The following is an 18153-nucleotide window of genomic DNA, read 5'->3' on the forward strand; positions in this document are numbered from 1 at the left end:
TAACAAAGAGTGACAGACCACACAAAAGAACGAAAAACTAACACAATTGCTGAAAGTACTTTGATCTAGAGCAAATGACAATTGCTATTATTGAGAGTCAAGTTTTATTACAAATTATATAATATCATCCTTGTTTTTCCTTTACTCTATTTCGTATACTCCATACTGTACGTTCCATTCCTCTTTGTTGTGCTCTACTCTTTGGGTGGAACCATCTGTTGAATTATTGTTTGTTTACATTATAAATCACTTGGGCCCTGCATTTTTTGCAATGTAATATTTTGACATATTGGTTGTTTATTTTGTACACTGAATTGCCTGTTAGTATTAGTTTATTGTTGTGCATACCGTTTACCCCTACTTTGTCAATTATAGGTTGGTTTAATGGTTTATTATTACATTTTTCTGATTAATGAATTGTCAAGAAGTGCTAAAAAGATTCGTTGGAACATCTGAGAAACCACCTACTCGGTGAAAGACTTTTGGGACTTGGTTGGTGAAAAGAAAATGGCTTTAGCTACGTCAGGTTGGACATTTAACAGGAAACATTCCGATCCCGAAAGGTGGATTTGCATATATCCAGCTTATATCAACAGCAGGAAAACTACAGCAGAAGGCCGAAGAATCCCCAAAGACAAAGCTGTGAATAATCCTACTTATCAGGAGATCCGAGATGTTCTTGTTGCGGCTGGGTTAAAAATTGGGGTGGAACATAAGATGTATTGTAGAGAGACAAGCAAGGAAATTCATTCAAGGGGTCGGATTCGAGTTCAACTCAAAAATGAAGACGGGTATCTAGTAAATGAGAATTTCCCAACTAGACAGTCTGTGATGCTACATCTTGGAGCCATGATTCCCATGCTCAAGAGCAGAGCAGGTAAACTGGGAAGTGGTGATTCTACATTATATAGTGGTAAGGAAAGAGTCAACAAGCAAGTAAGTAGCAGTTCCATAGCAGCAAGTTCTCAAACATCAAACAAGGAAAGCGGTGTTAGTGGAAACAATAGGTCGAGGACCAATAAGAAGAAAGGGAAACGACGCTGAATCTAGAACTGTTTTGTAACTAGGAGAAATGGATAAACAAAGTTTTGTATGACTCATGGAATTTAATTGTCATTCATCTGATTTTTTAATCTAGTTTAGGCCTTGGTCATATTAGGTGATTAATGGTGAAAACAGTTACAGGCTACAGAGAAGAACCAATTTGCTTAATATTAAAATTTCCATAGTCCGAAATTGGATGTGGCGCATTAGGCTATAATTGCGCTATGTTTTAAAATTAATGTAGCCTATATATCTAGTTAAACGTGTATAAGGTTAAATTAAAAGTCAAAGCCAAAAAGAAAACAAAAATAATATAATTTTTTAATAGACCACCACCACCAGTATTCTTATAGGTATAGTAAGTGGCCACCACCACCAAACCAGGGTATGCCAAATGATTGATTCAAAATTCCCAATCTAGCAAATAAAAAATCATTTTTATTATAATTAATTATTGCTAGCTTTTTTTAATGTATTGAATAACAACATTGTTCAATTTAATTCAAATAAAGTAAAATCATTTTTATGAGAAACGTCAGCAAGTACAATGGCAATGTAGGTTACATACGTGTTATTTGTGTCATGAGCTGTCATACATGTTTATCCTTCAAAAACAGTAAAAATTAACTAAATGTGTCTACAAAAGTAAATAGTGCACTGTTTTTACTGTTACATCTATTTTATAAATACACATAGACTTTAGATAGTGTTTTATTCATCAGTAAATTAAAAGCTGTAATTTTTTTAATCTTACCCTAATTTGTTTCAATATTTTGGTTTTGGTAGCTCAGGTAATTATGAATATTGATGATTCGGTTGTGGTGGTGGCCGCTTATTGTATTGCAGCTCTTTAATACGAAATTTATTAATAACATTAGGCTCTATTAAGTTAGGCTAAGGATAGAAGTGGTAACTATATCAAACTGTAGAGGGAAAATGCTTTGAGCTAATGGTGCTTGAAAATTGCGTACTTATAGAAAAGTTTGATTTTGCTTTTGAGAAAAATTGTGTTTTTTAACAAAATTTTATAACATTTCATGGTGTTGTTATTTTAGTATTTAAACCTAAATAGGTGATCTTTTATCAAAACTCAATATGTACCTATATGTGATTGGAATTGTATAAATATTATAATATGAATGCATAACTTGGTAAAAAAAAACCTTTAAAAAAAAAGACTCATTACAAATCATCTTAATAGGGAAACACAATTAAAAGATTTTCCACCAGTGTTTTGTCAGTTTAAGGGTTACACTAAGATCAAACCTAGAAATCACCAGATGCGGCAAATTTAAGTAATAACTTATGACCACAATTAAGTACAGATACATATGTTTATGAATCAGATACGCTGCTGATGATCTACGCTATAATACCTGATTTGAGCAAAAATTTGAAACACAAAGAAGAACCAAAAGAAGCAGAACTAATAACAGAGACTAAAATAAATATAAACTCAATAAATTTGTAATGGTGGCCTCAGAATTGACACAGGTCAAATGCTCATCAAAAGGCTTTGAGATAATAAATCAATTTTAACAGGAACGACAAATATAAAACTGGACTAAAATCTTATTTCAGTAATGTCACAGGACAAATACTTGTCAATTGAATAAAAGGCTTTGCCCTTCAATCAAATACCAATAGAGCTTTTAAACTTAACCCTTCTCACGCGGCAAACGGATATATTCGTTAGGCCTATTTTTGACTGAAACGCGGAAAACGGATATATCCTTCAAAGTCTATTTTGAGTTATTTCATAAATTGTAGTTGCCGTGGAATCTGCTAGAGTTCAAGGGAGTGTTGAATACTTGTTCCGAAAAGCAGATGTTACAGTTTGAACCTCATTGACACGTCGCAGTGGTGGGAGGGCGTGGCTTTGTCCCTCGTGGCGTGATTTAGCCTCAGTCTGCGGCGAACCATTACGCGGTAAACGGATATATCCCGGCACGGCATATTTTAGTGTTTAACGCTGTTTTGCCATATTTCCTTATTTACTGTTCGTGTTCCTGTTGTATTTAGCATTGTATTATCTTTTTATTCTGTTATTACTTTATTTGTTGTGTCATTATAGGCCTATATTGTTCTATGCAATGGCGAATCCTGACGACTTTTGTAAAATTTGAAAATTTGTAAAAAAATATAGGGTCTGATTATTTTGTGATACTGTATTATTTATTATTCCTAATAGCCACCACTAACTAAAAAAAAAAAATTAGAGTCGGTAAAATGTAAAATAAAATGTTAAAGTTAATTACGCGTTATGAGTCAAAAATGAAAGATAAATTCCGCGTGGGAAGGGTTAACAATACTAAACTGTCCATGCTTTATCAGGCAAGTTGTTAGAAAGTTTAATTTCCATAAATAAATTACTTTTCTTAATTTTTCTTCTCTAGCTTGGTTTTGTTCCTTGTATTATATTTGTGTATATTTTGTCTAAGCTGATATTTTTCAAAATTTTCTTTACATTTTAATAAACATGAATATATATATATATATATATATATATATATATATATATATATATATAAAACACATCAAGTATAACACCAAACTGTTCCTAACAAGTGTACCCCTTGTTTGATGTATAAAAGTGTAATTGATTCTTAATACAATACTCAAATACCTTGCTAAAAATTGGCACCAAGGATATAGGGCGATAACTAGCAGGATTAGATTTGTCAACCTTCTTGTAGATAGGGATGACTTTTAACAACTTTTAAAACATTTAGCATCATGTTGTATAAGTATACAATATCGTTACTTCCTGTAAGATCTTGTTTTAAAATCCATATATGTCTTCACAAGAAGAAGAACTCGTCTCTTTTACACATTTTAAGACATCATATTCGGTAATGATTTGCCATCTAAAATTACAAGATATGTTATTATGACTAGATTTATTTATTTATTTCCAACGGACATACTTCTCCATTTTATATTCAAGGTTCATTATAATTAACCTATAAACAAATTAACATAAACAAGAATTTCTAAAAACAAAGCATGTGGATGGCTGAAAACAAATATTAGGAATTCAAGCAATATAAAATCATCCTAACACTCAATAGACCTACAATAAGTTATGTAACAAAAATAATGGCATGAAAGAGAAAGTTATGCAATAAGTTAAATAAAATTATGAACAAAGTAGCTAACTGATGTACAAAATAGACTATGGCAGTGATTTTATTTTATTATACAATTTGTATTGTTACGAAACAGATAGAAACATCCAATTAAATTGTAGCACTAATCTTAAATTAACAATATGCTAGATAACAAGTAAGTATTGTAAATAAACATTTAACAACTGACAACAAGCAAACAATAAATACATATCCAAAATAAATAGTACATATAAATAGCAATATACAAATAAATTAAATATTTAAATTATTTATTAAAAAAACCTTTACTATTCCCCAAAGTGCAAGTTATTTTTCCCACCCCCTAAACATATATCCTAAACTAGAGAGTATTTACTAAATACTAACAATCAGACTTATAAAAAATCATGTAAGACAATTGAGACAACTCAAAAAGCGCTTAAATAATAATAATAATAATAACAATAATAAACATGTTTAAATTGAAACAACAACAAATAAATTAAAAGAACAAAACAGTAAAATAACATTATTCAACATGCAATGAAAACACAACAATAACAATAAATAAATATATTAGGCCTATTTATCGATTAATAATTTCACTGAGCTGTTGTTTGAAGAAGGCTGAGGACGACGACAGCAGATCCACATGTCGAGGAAGATGTAATATGTTGAGAAAAACGGGAGATAAAGCCAAGCATTCTGTTAGCCCTTGAGCAGATGTTAAGAACGTGAGCCTCAGGGCCAAAATTCTGTGTCAGAATAATTTTTAAGATCTCTCACCTCACTCACTCTGGCAATGGTTACTTCCTTGTAACAAATAATTGCATATTATAGGCGAAGTGCAACAGTAAAATGTTATTGCTTGACATTTTTTAGCTTTAGTGACATTTTGTTTGTTAAGCACCATTCATGTACACTATGAAGACTATTTTGAAGTGATTCACAATCTGCAACATGAGTAATTTGTGAGAATAACTTGTCGTCATCCGCGAATATTAAGCAGTCACTGTTGATATTCAGAGGAAGATCGTTTATGAAGAGTACAAAAAGATAAGGTCCATTGATAGGTTGTAATCTTTTTTATGTTGATATTAAAATTCCCTGCTACGATTATCATACCAACACCTTTATGTACTAAAAATTTAAGAAAATTATCAAAAAAGTAAATGAACATAGCAACATCTGAGGGCGGATTAAATGCTTACAACTACAGTTTTACTTTCTGCAAATGAACAGCTGATACTTGAAACTTTTTTCTACACAAAAACTCTCAACCTTAATAATCTTATAATCCATTCCATTTGTTACAAAGATATAAAAGCCACCTTTGGTGAATGGTGATTTTCTACAATAAGTAGCAGCAAGGGCGTCTCCAAGGGGGGGGGACATGGAGGGGCAGCTGCCCCGCCCTAGAGATTCTAAAAAGTTACCACATGTAAAGCAACCAAAGTCCTAAGTCTTTGACTCAACTTGCTTGATTAAAGATTCCTGTACATTGAAACTCAAATGAATTCACCAATTCCATTCCTAATATTTCCTACGCTCAACTACGGGCTGCTCTTTGCTATTGTTAAAGAAGGAGTGGGGTGGGGAAGCAACAGCTTGTCCCCTCGCTGGATCATCAGCTGGTGACGCCCCTGAGACGCCAGCTGGTAAGCTGGAATGTAGAGCAGGCTTTCATCCTGGCATAAGCAATACTCATTAACACATAAGACATTACAGTTTAACTTATCTAACATTAAATCTAAAAATAACTTAATCTTTATAGATTGTAAATTGAGATGAAAAATGTCAACTTGAAACTTTGCTACTGAAGGCTGCATCACCAATGATGGGGAGGGGGTCCTCTTGTGTCGACTGGGCGATTCCCAAATTGATAGTGGAGTCAACTGGTGTTTTGATAGAGGAAGGTGTGTGCTCAAGTTGAAAGAAACTTCTCCAACAAATCTTCTCTACCAACCATGCCCTTCCTTTTGGATTCAGATGTATACCATGTGATGTATATAAATGTGTCTCCTTCTTTCTTGCTTCCACCATTATTGTATGTCTCACTTAGTCCGTTGAGTTATTAATTTATTTTTAGTGGCTAAATTCACAGTCAACCAAAATCATACCTATTGGGTAAATCTACTAAAATGATGCGTTTATCACTAAACCTGTCAAGTGTGGTTAATTTTGGCCAGTGTGTCCCCTCCTTAATTTCTAGCAATATCATTTGTCCCGGACACAATTATTAATACATCTTCCTTGTTAGCAAGTGTTTTAATATTCCTTTCTTTTAAGACTTGTGATGTTCAACCACTAGGATTTACAAACCCTACTGACATAAATTTTTCATTTTTCCCCATATTCTTATTGTTAAGTTCATTTGTTTGTGTATTCACATGCCATAACTGTCAGCACAAATCAAGATTTTGTTTACTCTTCCATGAGTGTACAGTTCGTCACAATCCACATGATCACTATCGTCTGATGGCATTAAAAACCTTATAGTAATTTTTTGAGATAAAATTATGTTCTGTATTGGTGTTTAAAATAGAACTAATTTTACATTTTTACCTCCCTTCACTAAGAACTGTTGTATACAGTTTTGTTTGATTTCTTGAATCATTATCTCCTCTTTCAGTTGAAGGTACCATTTTAAGAATAGCCTTAATAGTGGTTAAGGAATTTGGTAGGCTATATCGTTTACTTTTATAGGACTTTCTAGGAAAAGTAATACACTCCTCTGGCTGTTCAATAGGCTTGCTGCTTAATTTTTTAATTTTCTTTTTTAGTTGAATTATTTCTTCTTTATGTGGGGCAATAAATTCAAGTGTTTTTTATTTCTTTGTTTGTCAGAAACAAATCTTCATTTACAGTTTTAAAGATACAATTCACATTTTATAATTGTTCTTTTGATTCCAAATTAACTTTCATTAGTTATTATCACCAAGTCCTCACTTATCGACAAATTTACATTCAACGAGTTTTGTGTCACTTTACTCAGAGGACTCGTCATAAGAATCTTCAAATAAATTTGTATTAATGCATTTATTACAAGTCAATACTAAATTAGTTTTACTGAATTCTTTGAAAGCTTTTAGAGCAAGGTTTGTACATTTTAAATAGTACCATTTAAGACCATTACTTCTGCACAATACAGGTCTACTGTTGTTGGAAACATTTTTACTACATTTAACACAAAGAGAGTTAGTTTCACTTTCTTTAACGTTAGTTTTTTTTTTTACCTTGTTTTGTAATTTTAATATATATTTCAGAGTTCAATAATTTATGTGACAATAAGAATAAAAATATGTACAGAAATCCTATAAATAAATGTTACTGTCAAATAAATAAACTGTATTTATTTTGTCAGTTAAGTAGAATTAAAATAAATAATAAATCTTACTGCTTGCCTTTGTGAACTACTTTCAGTCTAAGATTTTGACTTGTATCATAGTTATTTTCCTAAGTACCAAAAAAGACCATAAATATACCTATATTGTATTAAAATTACTATGGTGAAAAGGTTCCTATTCTGACCGTTCTAATGTATTTCATGCAATAGTTGAGTTTACCTTACTGTCCTGATCATGAAAATATATACATATTTAAGTCTCTGAGGCCTACTTCGATCAAAAAGTGTTTAACCCTTGTGTACTTCCGGCGTAATATATTCCTAATACCATAGTTGAGTTTGGTTTGTTGTCCCAAAGAATGTCAAGAAAGCAAACCAATTTTGAATACCTCATGTGAAAACATGAGCTTTTTTATTAAGGAGGGTTTAATGAGTATTTAAATATTACAATGCATTAGATGGTTTAAATTTGTCACTGGCGTAATCTGTCATAAAAATTGAATATTAAATTTGTCTTTGCGATCAGTATTATACCAATTAACAAGGGCTTTACACTTTATCAAGTGTAAAAATAAAAATATTACAATATATGCTATATATATATACAGCATAACACATCACATTAATATATATATATATATATATAATATATATATATATATATATATATATATATATATATATGCAATATGTGTTTATTTTTTTAATATATGTAAATATTAATGTTTCTGCATATTTGATGAATTTCCCTTGCAAGTGTCAATAGCTATGTCCAATTTTTCTCAATAAAAACCTTCCTTGAATTTAAACAAATGTAAAAAAAAGTTAGTTCAGTCGTTTTCGAGATTAATGCTTAGCAACACATTTAGTAATTCATTTTTGTTTATAAGATGATTTACAAGAATGTTTATCGAGGTTCCATGCTCAAAGTAAGCAAAACCTGCTGAAATTCAGCAAACAAGAGAAAGAAAGACAGATGATTTATTGCATATTTTAAAAAATCACATCCAGAACATATAAAGATTAGGAATTTGCATTGCCATGTTTACTAGTAATGTGGTAGGGAAATTAAGAAACTATAATTTTATACTAAAAAAGAAGAGTCCAGTCCTAACACAGTTTTGCAATCTTCCCTGTAGTCCGTTACTCATTAATAATAATAAGTTCTTGAGAGAGAAGTAAAACTATTTTTACATGATAAGTTTAACGACTTTAAGACCTCGTAACTGTTACCATTGAAAGTTCTTGGTGTCCTTCCTCTGTGTAATCCTGTTCTGATATCAGTTCCCTTCAGTAAATTGTTACTCAGCCTAGATGGAATTTCAATTAAGCTGATTTTTGAAACACATCTAAGAGTGTTGTGATCTGTCATGGTCAAGACTCTTACAGAATGGACAGGCCCAAGCAACATTACCACACGACACGTCAACTGCCGCTCAGCTCTGTGCACTGTGGTTACAGCAGGGAACAAGTTTGACAACACCGCTCAGCTCTCATTGGCTGCTCCAAGGTCACGTGCCAAATAGGTTTCTCCCCCAACTGCATTCTTTGGTGGTCCCTACTGTAGTATCGTGTTGAACAATGTGCTTTCATTCCCAGATCATGTTAGCTACACGGCTATCCAGCAACCTGAGAGATCTTTGCAAATCCAGAAACCTATTGCCAATTTGTATCACTCATAAATTTGGTTCCGTCAGAATTTCATTACTGCTACTCCGCTTACGGAGACAGCATTTCCAAGAAAGCACACACAGACTTCAAAAAGTTCAGAATACAAGAAATGGCTGATTTGTCACAACAGGCGATAGCACAAGGGGAATTCCTGAGTAGTCTCAAAAAGATTATCTAGCTTTACGTGAAACATATTTTGAAATATCTTTTATATATATATATATATATTTCTTATGTGCGTGTGTATGTCACTGAAATCCTCCTAAACAACTGGACCGACTTTTACAAAATTAATTTTGAGTGTGTGTTGAAGGGGATTCGAGAATGGTTTAGATTTACAACTCTGTCCAATGTAAATTGTATATTTAATTAATGTTTTATTTATAAATTATTGTTGATTTTGGAATGTTTTACCTTCGATCTGGCAGACTGCACTACGACACGTAATACAAAGTGAACTGATACCTAACAGCTGTCAATACTTTCAGCTGAAGTTCACCAAAGAGGCAGAAACATTTGTTTACAATTAAAATTTAGAAAATTATTGTAAAGTGCTTGATCAGTAGTGTAATGCAGATTGCATAGAAGTTATTGCTTAATTTTAAATTTAGATTGCACCAATGATCAATAAACTATCTAATGCAATGAAAATACTATTAAACTCTGTTATACAAACCAACTCATTTTACAAAGCCGTGAATGTTTGCACGTAAAGTAATCGAATTTGGTTTTCTAACCAAGAAATGAAGGTAAATGAAAAGAGCCGAAAGAAGACGCTTTATGATTGAAATTGGTTTTCATTGATACATTTTCTTGATTAGAGCACAAGGCAAACTCCACAATAATACTGGAAATATCTTAGACAGAAAATGAATTTTAACAGACCGAATTTGATTCTTTATAACCTAATTAGTTTATCGAGATTCATCCATATACATTAATTGTACTGAATGACTTATCAACACCAAGCAAAAACCACGAAAGATACAGGCCGGAAATATGGTACTTACCTTCATAATGCGCCCAAGAGGCTCACGAAGGAACAACTATCAATTATCTCAAGAATGTTTAGAATGTGATAGAAAAAGAATACGTGAATAATAGTGTACTGTTTTTCAACAAGAAATTGCATGCGAAGCCACAAGCAAATGCTAGTCACTTATGAATTTGGTTCCGTAAGAATTTCATTAATGCTACCCCACTTACGGAGACAGCATTTCCAAGAAAGCACGCACAGACCTCAGAATACAACAGAAATGGCAGATTTGACACAGTAGACCATAGCACAAGGGAAATTCTTAAGTAGTCTCAAAAGATTATTTAGCCTTAAACGAAACATAATTTCAAAATAGATTAGTTTTAATATAAATAAAAAGATCACATTACGATTTCTTTGCATAGTTTAAGTATGATACATTGATTTATTTTAAAAACAAGAATATACTGAAAATCATTTGCAAATAAAAGCATTTTTATTCAACTACTTTACTTACAAAACTAGTTCTCACAGTGTAAAATAAAATTTACTGTGAACAACCTTCAATTACACAGGGTTAATAAATACAGGGTTATAAATAAAACACAACTTAGGAAATAAAACTCAATGTATTTTAACACTTTTTTAATGATCTTTCTTATAAATACAAGTAAAAATGCAATGTAATGAATATTAAGAAAAAACTCTTACCAAGAATGAAACTATCCATTGTATAATGAAAAATGATCTTAAAGTGAGTGTACTAGTGCGCTTAAGGGGAAGGTGTCGTAAGGGATTCATTTGATAAGAAACAAGTCCATATAAGAATAATACAATACAAAGTGAAATATAATACAAACAATGTATCGGTCTTGATGCCAAAACAAATATGAGATTGTAGTCCAACGAAGTCTCAGTTTAAGAAGGCACTTCTTGTATGTTGATGTAAATACTACTACTAAATACTAAGATCAAATATGCACACTGATTTTACAAAACAGAGATCACTAATGTAAAGGGTTTTACAAGTAAATATGCACTTATCATATAGAAAAAATAACAAAATTTCTAATCCTATCACGAGTTACATAATCCCATTCCAAACAATAAATAAAATCAATATTTTTAAATCAAACTGTGCTTTTTATAAAATAACTTATAAAATTGTGTCGTGCATTGCTACGGTTGCATTTTACTATGATACTTTAAAAATGACGTTAGTGTAAGTTACATAAATTACAATCACAAGTGACTGACATTCATATTGACAAAAAATTGTATAAAAAACTTTCAAACAAATTTATTAGTACATAAGTTATTCAAACAAGTTAAGGATTCACAAGATCTTATTGCACTTTGGTCACATTTTATAAGCGTGCATTTATTAAGAAATTAATACGCAAAAAGGACAATATAAAAACTGATGCTAGAGGAGACAAAACATAACAAACAGCATGGCACAGTTGTATAAAAAATTATTATAAATATCGGAAAAAATTAAATAATTGATTTTGGTTGTAAACTTTTAAAAGGCTTTACTCTTTTGATACTTATAGGTATTACAATTAAACAGTATCAGTATTTATCTTAAAAGGTCCTGTATACAAAATTGTATGAATAGTCAAATTATTATTTCCTCTAAATGATTTCAATGCCATATACATATTAAAACCATATTTTTATTTCTCTGTAAAAAAAAACGCATGTCAATAAACAGCTTCTAAGTAATATTATCTTGTGGGGGTTTCAAATATTTTTGTAAAGGCACTTCAAGGTTGAACAAACAAAATAAAAGATGCGATACAAATAAAAGCACTGCTGACACCTTCCCCAGTCAGTGTCCGCTACAAAAATAATGTAACAGTATGTGAAACATTCAGTCAAGGCTTGACTATGCCATTAGTCAGTACGTGAAACTTTCAGTCAAGGCTTGACTTTTCCATTAGTCAGTACGTGAAACTTTCAGTCAAGGCTTGACTTTTCCATTAGTCAGTACGTGAAACTTTCAGTCAAGGCTTGACTTTGCCATTAGTCAGTACATGAAACTTTCAGTCAAGGCTTGACTTTGCTATTAATCAGTACGAGAAACTTTCAGTCAAGGCTTGACTTTGCCATTAGTCAGTACATGAAACTTTCAGTCAAGGCTTGACTTTGCCATTAGTCAGTACATGAAACTTTCAGTCAAGGCTTGACTTTGCTATTAATCAGTACGAGAAACTTTCAGTCAAGGCTTGACTATGCCATTAGTCTGGTTAACAATCTCACATTGACTAAATTAACTTCCAACTTAAACTAATTACAATAAATATAAAATCTTGTAATGAGAAATATTCTCTCCAACATTACAAACTAAAGCATTGTGTTAACTTAAGAAAGCTAGTCCTAAGGAAATGGAAAGAGGTTTTTGATTTCATTTCCGCACTGCAAATAGATTATTATTTGGTTTGAAAACAAAAGAAATGTGTTTCATAATACAAAATATAATCCTAAAATATAGAATTAAAATTTCTTTAAAAAATATCAAAATCACAAAGAAAATATCAAAATATAGTAAACCTACTAAAAAGAATTATGTATAAGGAAAACATAAACACCGGTTGTAGTGATAGAAAAACTATAAAACTAAATATATCTAAGATAGCTTGTTGATCAGCTTTAACAAAAACTATATTAATAAACAGTAGCCGGATTCTTGTGTATTAGTGGAAAATGTACCGGCTTTTCATGACGAAAATGGACTTTACTGCATTGTGATGTCTTATTACAATCGGTTTATAAAATGGTAGGAGAAAAGAACTGGATGTGAATAACTGGATTTGGAAGGTTTGAAATGAACTGTATGTATTGTAATCTACTGACAACAGGAACTGTTGAACACAACAATAGCACCTCACATCCACAACGTGTCCAGCCTCCTCTTCATGAACGGCAACCAGTCCTTTTGAAACAAATAAAACTGAGTCTGTGTAGTTAAATGATGCGCGATTGCACTTGTCTACATGATGGCACACCTTTCTTCTGGTTGCTCTCTGTCGCCCTGAAACAAACACACCAAATTGTTCAACATAAAATAGTCCAATGAAAATTACTATTCCCAGTGAACTAGCCATGAAACAAAATAGCTTATTCTTGGAGCAATTGGAAAGGTATTAATTTGATACTACTAGTAAATTATCACACATTTTTCCAATATTACTTTTTATTTTTGCTCAAAGATTTCATCATCAGGCGACTCCACAAATAAATATTTACATGTTTCTAAACAATAAATATTAAAGTAACATATAGTAAAGGATAAATATCTTATCTTCATTGGTTTCCACACAAAAAGATCCACACCCTCGGACTAGCAATTTTAAAAAAACTGCTCTGTGATAGGCGGATTTTGTCAGAACACAAACATAACAAACAACACATATGACATAAATATAGTCACATCTACACATAAATGGAATGTCTAATTATGGAGAATAAATGACATTGTCTTCTATGTAATTTTGTTTTTAAAGTATTCACAACAGAAATTAAAATAAGCTAAAACAACAAAAATAACTTCACATTTTGCCTCAAAAGTTAGTATACTTTAAGTCTCAAAAGACTTTAGTAGAGTAGATAAAATAATAAATTTTAAGTGATACTTAAATAGTGTCAGTGAAAGTTTAAGATCCGATAAATTGATAGTGGAATTCCATGGTCACTACGAAGTCAATGCAGAACTCATGATAGTGACATATCAACAATTTTCAAAATCAAAATTTTAAAGTGTGAAACTCCTTTCAAATTCTTGAGAACAACTAACTGTCAGACATAACACTTGGACGCACCTCGTTACTAAAGTCCAACACAGTATTAAAATTTAACCCTGACATCCGTATTACAGACGTTGTAAAAATGGCGTCAACTCCCGACGTCCATACAGTGCGGACGTGCACTTTTTATTATTTTACTGGCCACCTATTTTACCAAATGCTTTTAAATTCCACAGACTCATGCACAAAGATGTATTGCATCGAAATATATTAGTTTGTAAAGCTTTTACTTCGTATTTTGTCAGTCTGTGACTGAGCAATTGCAGTTCAGCTCGACTGACTGCTCATGCTTGTTGTAGACAGCTGTATTTCACGCGGTTGTGAATATTCCGTTTCTTCACAGTTTTAGGTTAAAACGGTTTAACACAGGAAGAATGGAAAGGAATTTTTGTGTGTGTAGCATTCAAAGCACTCAGTGTAGGGATAAAAGAAAAAAGGAAGGTATTTTTGTGTACGTTGCCAAAAAGGAATTCACCCCAATTGTTTTGATGACCAAAAGTGCTAAAACATTTTGTAGTGATGTAAATATTGTTTTAAGCCTTTTTTAATTTAGGCTATGGATGGTTCAATTATTTTGACAGTAATTTCTATGTTTATTTCAAGTACTGTGAATTTCAAAGCTTGTATTACATTGACTTTGCCAGAAATGACAAAAAGGAAAACAACTCGTCTTTACATGGATGTTACTCTACTTGTAAATAAGGTAGGCCTATAGTTTTTGTTTCCTTAGATTAAGGATTAAATTTAACATAAAATAAATGGATATTTTTGTGTCAAAGATCTTTTGGCTATATGGTTTCCATCCTCAAAATTTAAATTCATTTTTCATTTATGTATATGTAGAATTAGCTTGATATCTTAAAAAAAATAGTTGAGCTATGAGTTTTTTACAAAACCCTTACATTTTGTCTAAAAATGGCTTGGGATGTCTGCCACATCACTTGATACAATGGCTGGGGTTAAAAGGGTTAAAATAATAAATTAAACTACATCCAGTCAAACAAATGTTACCCTTACACTACTCACCTGTTGATGGTAGAGCTCTGTTCCACTCTGTCTGGATCGGCTCAGAGACAACTGGGTTCGTTTCCTCTCCACTAGTCCCACCTCCTGTCAAACAGAGAAGATGTTTATATAAACTCTATTATAGGTCTATACTTTAATTAGTTTTAACTTGAAATTAAATATATTTTTTACGCACAGTACAGTTCATGCAACCAGTGGCGGTTTTTCCATTTGAGCACGTGAGCCCCCTAGGGTAAAAATATAATTAAAATACTTTCTTATTGAATCCACAACATAAATAACATTCAGTTAATACGGAGTAAACGAATTATTAAACAGCAATGACGCGTTAAACTCGAAGCGAATCGAGCAGAGACGCGCGGACAGTGCATGTGCAGTGAGCTGCCTGGCATCTAAGCGGGGGATAGGCGAGGGGCATGCGGGGGGAAGCGGTGGGAGGAGGGTCTCATATAACAGCATGGGTGCACGAGCCAGTAGTGCGACGGCTAGTCGCAGCTGATGTATACATAACCTCATTTTCGTTGCGTCTCTGCTGTGTGGAATGTCGTAATGACCGCTGTTTGTGAATATTTTGTCTCTTTTGTGTTGTTTTTTGTTACAGAGATTTGTATGTGAGTGTTTTGTAATATTTTATTATTCATTTGATTAATATGGCAGTGACAGTAACTGAACTTAAAGAACTTAGGTTTTCTAACTTATCTCTCGAAAGAAAGGTTGAAATTAAAGTAAGTGGAAAACCGACCCCCCAACTTAACATTGTTCACATAACCAAAGGTAAGAATAGAGACTTTAAGAGGGGAATTCAATCAAAACGTATATACCAGAACCCCGTGGATTTGTGGATGTGAACAAAGCAATAGATTTTATTGCTTCCCCTGTTTACTTTTTTCGAAGCAAACTGGTGAATCTAACTGGGTAAAATATGGGGTTGCTGATCTTTCCCATTTGCAATCAAAAATCAGAAAACATGAATGTTCTCAGTCACACTTAAACTCAGTTTTGGAATTTAATATTTTGGGCAAGTTAGACATTTCGACAGCAGCTAGACTGTGCTTACAGGGAAAATATTAAAAAGCACAACAAACAGGTTACTAAAAAATCGTTATGTGCTTTCCAAACTAATTGATTGTATTAATTTTTGTGGGGCGTTTGAGTTAGCACTCAGAGGCCATCGTGAGCAAGATGATTCTTCAAATCCTGGCGTTTTTAGGGGACTAGTAAATTTCTCAGCAGAATTTGATGCTTCATTGAAAGAACACCTGGACAATGCAACAGTGTTTTTAAAGGTACATCTAAAAGTATCCAAAACGAATTGCTTGATTGCATGCTTGCCGTTTTGCCAGGACAACATAAAACAAGAGATAAAAACTACTAGGTTTTTTATCGTTGATCGCTGATGAAAACTACTGACATTTCATCAACATTTCAATTAGTCATAGTTTTCCGCTATGTCTTGCCTGATGGCCAACCTGTAGAACGATTTTGGCAGTTTGTTCAACCCACTGGTCACGATGCTGACTCAATAGCTAGATGTATTAAAAAGTGCAATACAAAGTGTTGTAGACGATCCAAGCAAACTTATATCACAAAGCTATGATGGCGCTAGTGTAATGAGTGGACATCATGCAGGGGTACAGACTCTTGTTAAGCAAAATGTATCCCCCACGCATTTTATGTTCATTGCTATGCACACCAACTGAATTTGGTAGTTGGACAGGTACAAGCCAAAACCAACAAGTGAGAATTTTTTTTCAAATTTGAGTGATTTGACCAACTTCTTTAGCAATTCTCCACAAAGAGTTGCAGTTTTTAGACACAATAGTTGGCAGAAGAATCCCTCGTGCTTCCGCAACTAGATGGAACTTCAAGAGCCGTACTGTCAACACTGTGTATGAATACAGAGAAGATTTAAATTGCTTGCATGGAGGAAATAGAGGCCTCATCACATCAAGCAATCACTATCACCAAAAGCAGGGGCAATCAGACGTATGTTAGAGGATCCCAATTTTATATTTTGGCTCGCAGTGTTCCATAAAATCATGCCCCATGTTGACATTTTGTATAATCAAACTACAGCTTTACATACACCGATGCTGTGCGAACAAAGAAAATGTCGAAACATTTATTGAATGCGTCGAAAAAGAAAGGCAAAACATGGATAGTGTCAAAATTGATGTTGATCAACTACCTATGCCTGTGAAAAGAGCCCGACGTGTTGATGAAAATATTCATGTGACGAGGGACAATTGCCGCAAAAGAGGTGTGTGATGTTATTTTCCAATCAAATAAAAGAGAGATACTCTTTTTTGACTCACACCATTCAGCGGTTTCTCTGTTTGATTCAAAAAAGTTCACGCACTATGAGAAAACGTTTCCCATTCAACTTTTGGAAGAAAACAGTGCAGGTGTATTCATTTTTAGACAAAGAAACGATTGAAAACAGAACTTTCAGTGATCTACAAAACGAAAAGATTTTCAAGTCATGAACGGGACTGTGCCGTTGTTACCAGTTCGTTATTGAGAATGGCTTACAGACTTCATTTTCAGAAACTCACAAACCTTTTGACCATTGTTTCTACCATCCCTATGACTACTGCAGAAGCGGAACGGTGCTTTTCGACCCTTAAAACGCATCAAGACATTTTTGAGAAGTACCATGGGGCAAGAAAGACTAACAGCAATTGGGCTATGATGTCTGTGGAAAAGGGTATGATCAGGAGTATACCTAACTTTAATGAGCGTGTGTAATCGATGTTTTTTGCTAGGCAAAAAGAAAGAAGGATGGACTTCAACTTTAAAAACTGTACATGAACTAATCATCTTACAAAGAGTGTTTTTGGAGAAAAACTGTGTATAAAATGCTGAAACTATGATTTCATGAAACATTTAGTTAATTTTCAATTAGCCTATTTAACCTATTTTCAAAGTTACTTATAACCTTACATTTTTCTTTGTATCAAGAAACATAAGATTGTATTCACATTATCTTTCTTTTTATTTCATGTTCATAAACATTTTGTTAGGCAATAAATCAGTTATATTTGCTAATTACTTTCTGGGCTATAAGCAATTATTAAAATGCAAGTAGTCAAATATCGTTGCAAATTTTAAGGGGTTTCTTTTTACGAATTATTCATTCCACAGCACGAAATAACTCACAGTCTTGTACAC

General features: G+C 32.7%; 2 protein-coding genes across 2 annotated transcripts in view; one reads left to right on the forward strand and one right to left on the reverse strand.

The window, feature by feature from the left end:
- The first annotated feature begins 237 nt into the window (after positions 1-237).
- Positions 238-1105, forward strand: LOC124355311 (signal recognition particle 19 kDa protein). The gene has a single exon (XM_046806403.1). The coding sequence runs from the start codon at positions 508-510 to the stop codon at positions 1042-1044; it is 537 nt and encodes a 178-aa protein (XP_046662359.1). The 5' UTR covers positions 238-507; the 3' UTR covers positions 1045-1105.
- A 9652-nt stretch (positions 1106-10757) lies between these two features.
- The window catches only part of LOC124355312 (lamin Dm0-like), a 61436-nt gene continuing 54040 nt past the window's right edge, over positions 10758-18153 (reverse strand). Inside the window, exons 9-10 of the mRNA XM_046806404.1 lie at positions 14983-15066; positions 10758-13184 (exon numbers count right to left, since the gene is read on the reverse strand). Coding sequence (XP_046662360.1) covers positions 13143-13184; positions 14983-15066 — 126 coding nt within the window. The 3' untranslated portion in view covers positions 10758-13142. The remainder of the gene's footprint in view (positions 13185-14982; positions 15067-18153) is intronic.

Source organism: Homalodisca vitripennis, chromosome 2 (genome assembly GCF_021130785.1).
Source record: "Homalodisca vitripennis isolate AUS2020 chromosome 2, UT_GWSS_2.1, whole genome shotgun sequence".
NCBI lineage: Eukaryota > Metazoa > Arthropoda > Insecta > Hemiptera > Cicadellidae > Homalodisca > Homalodisca vitripennis.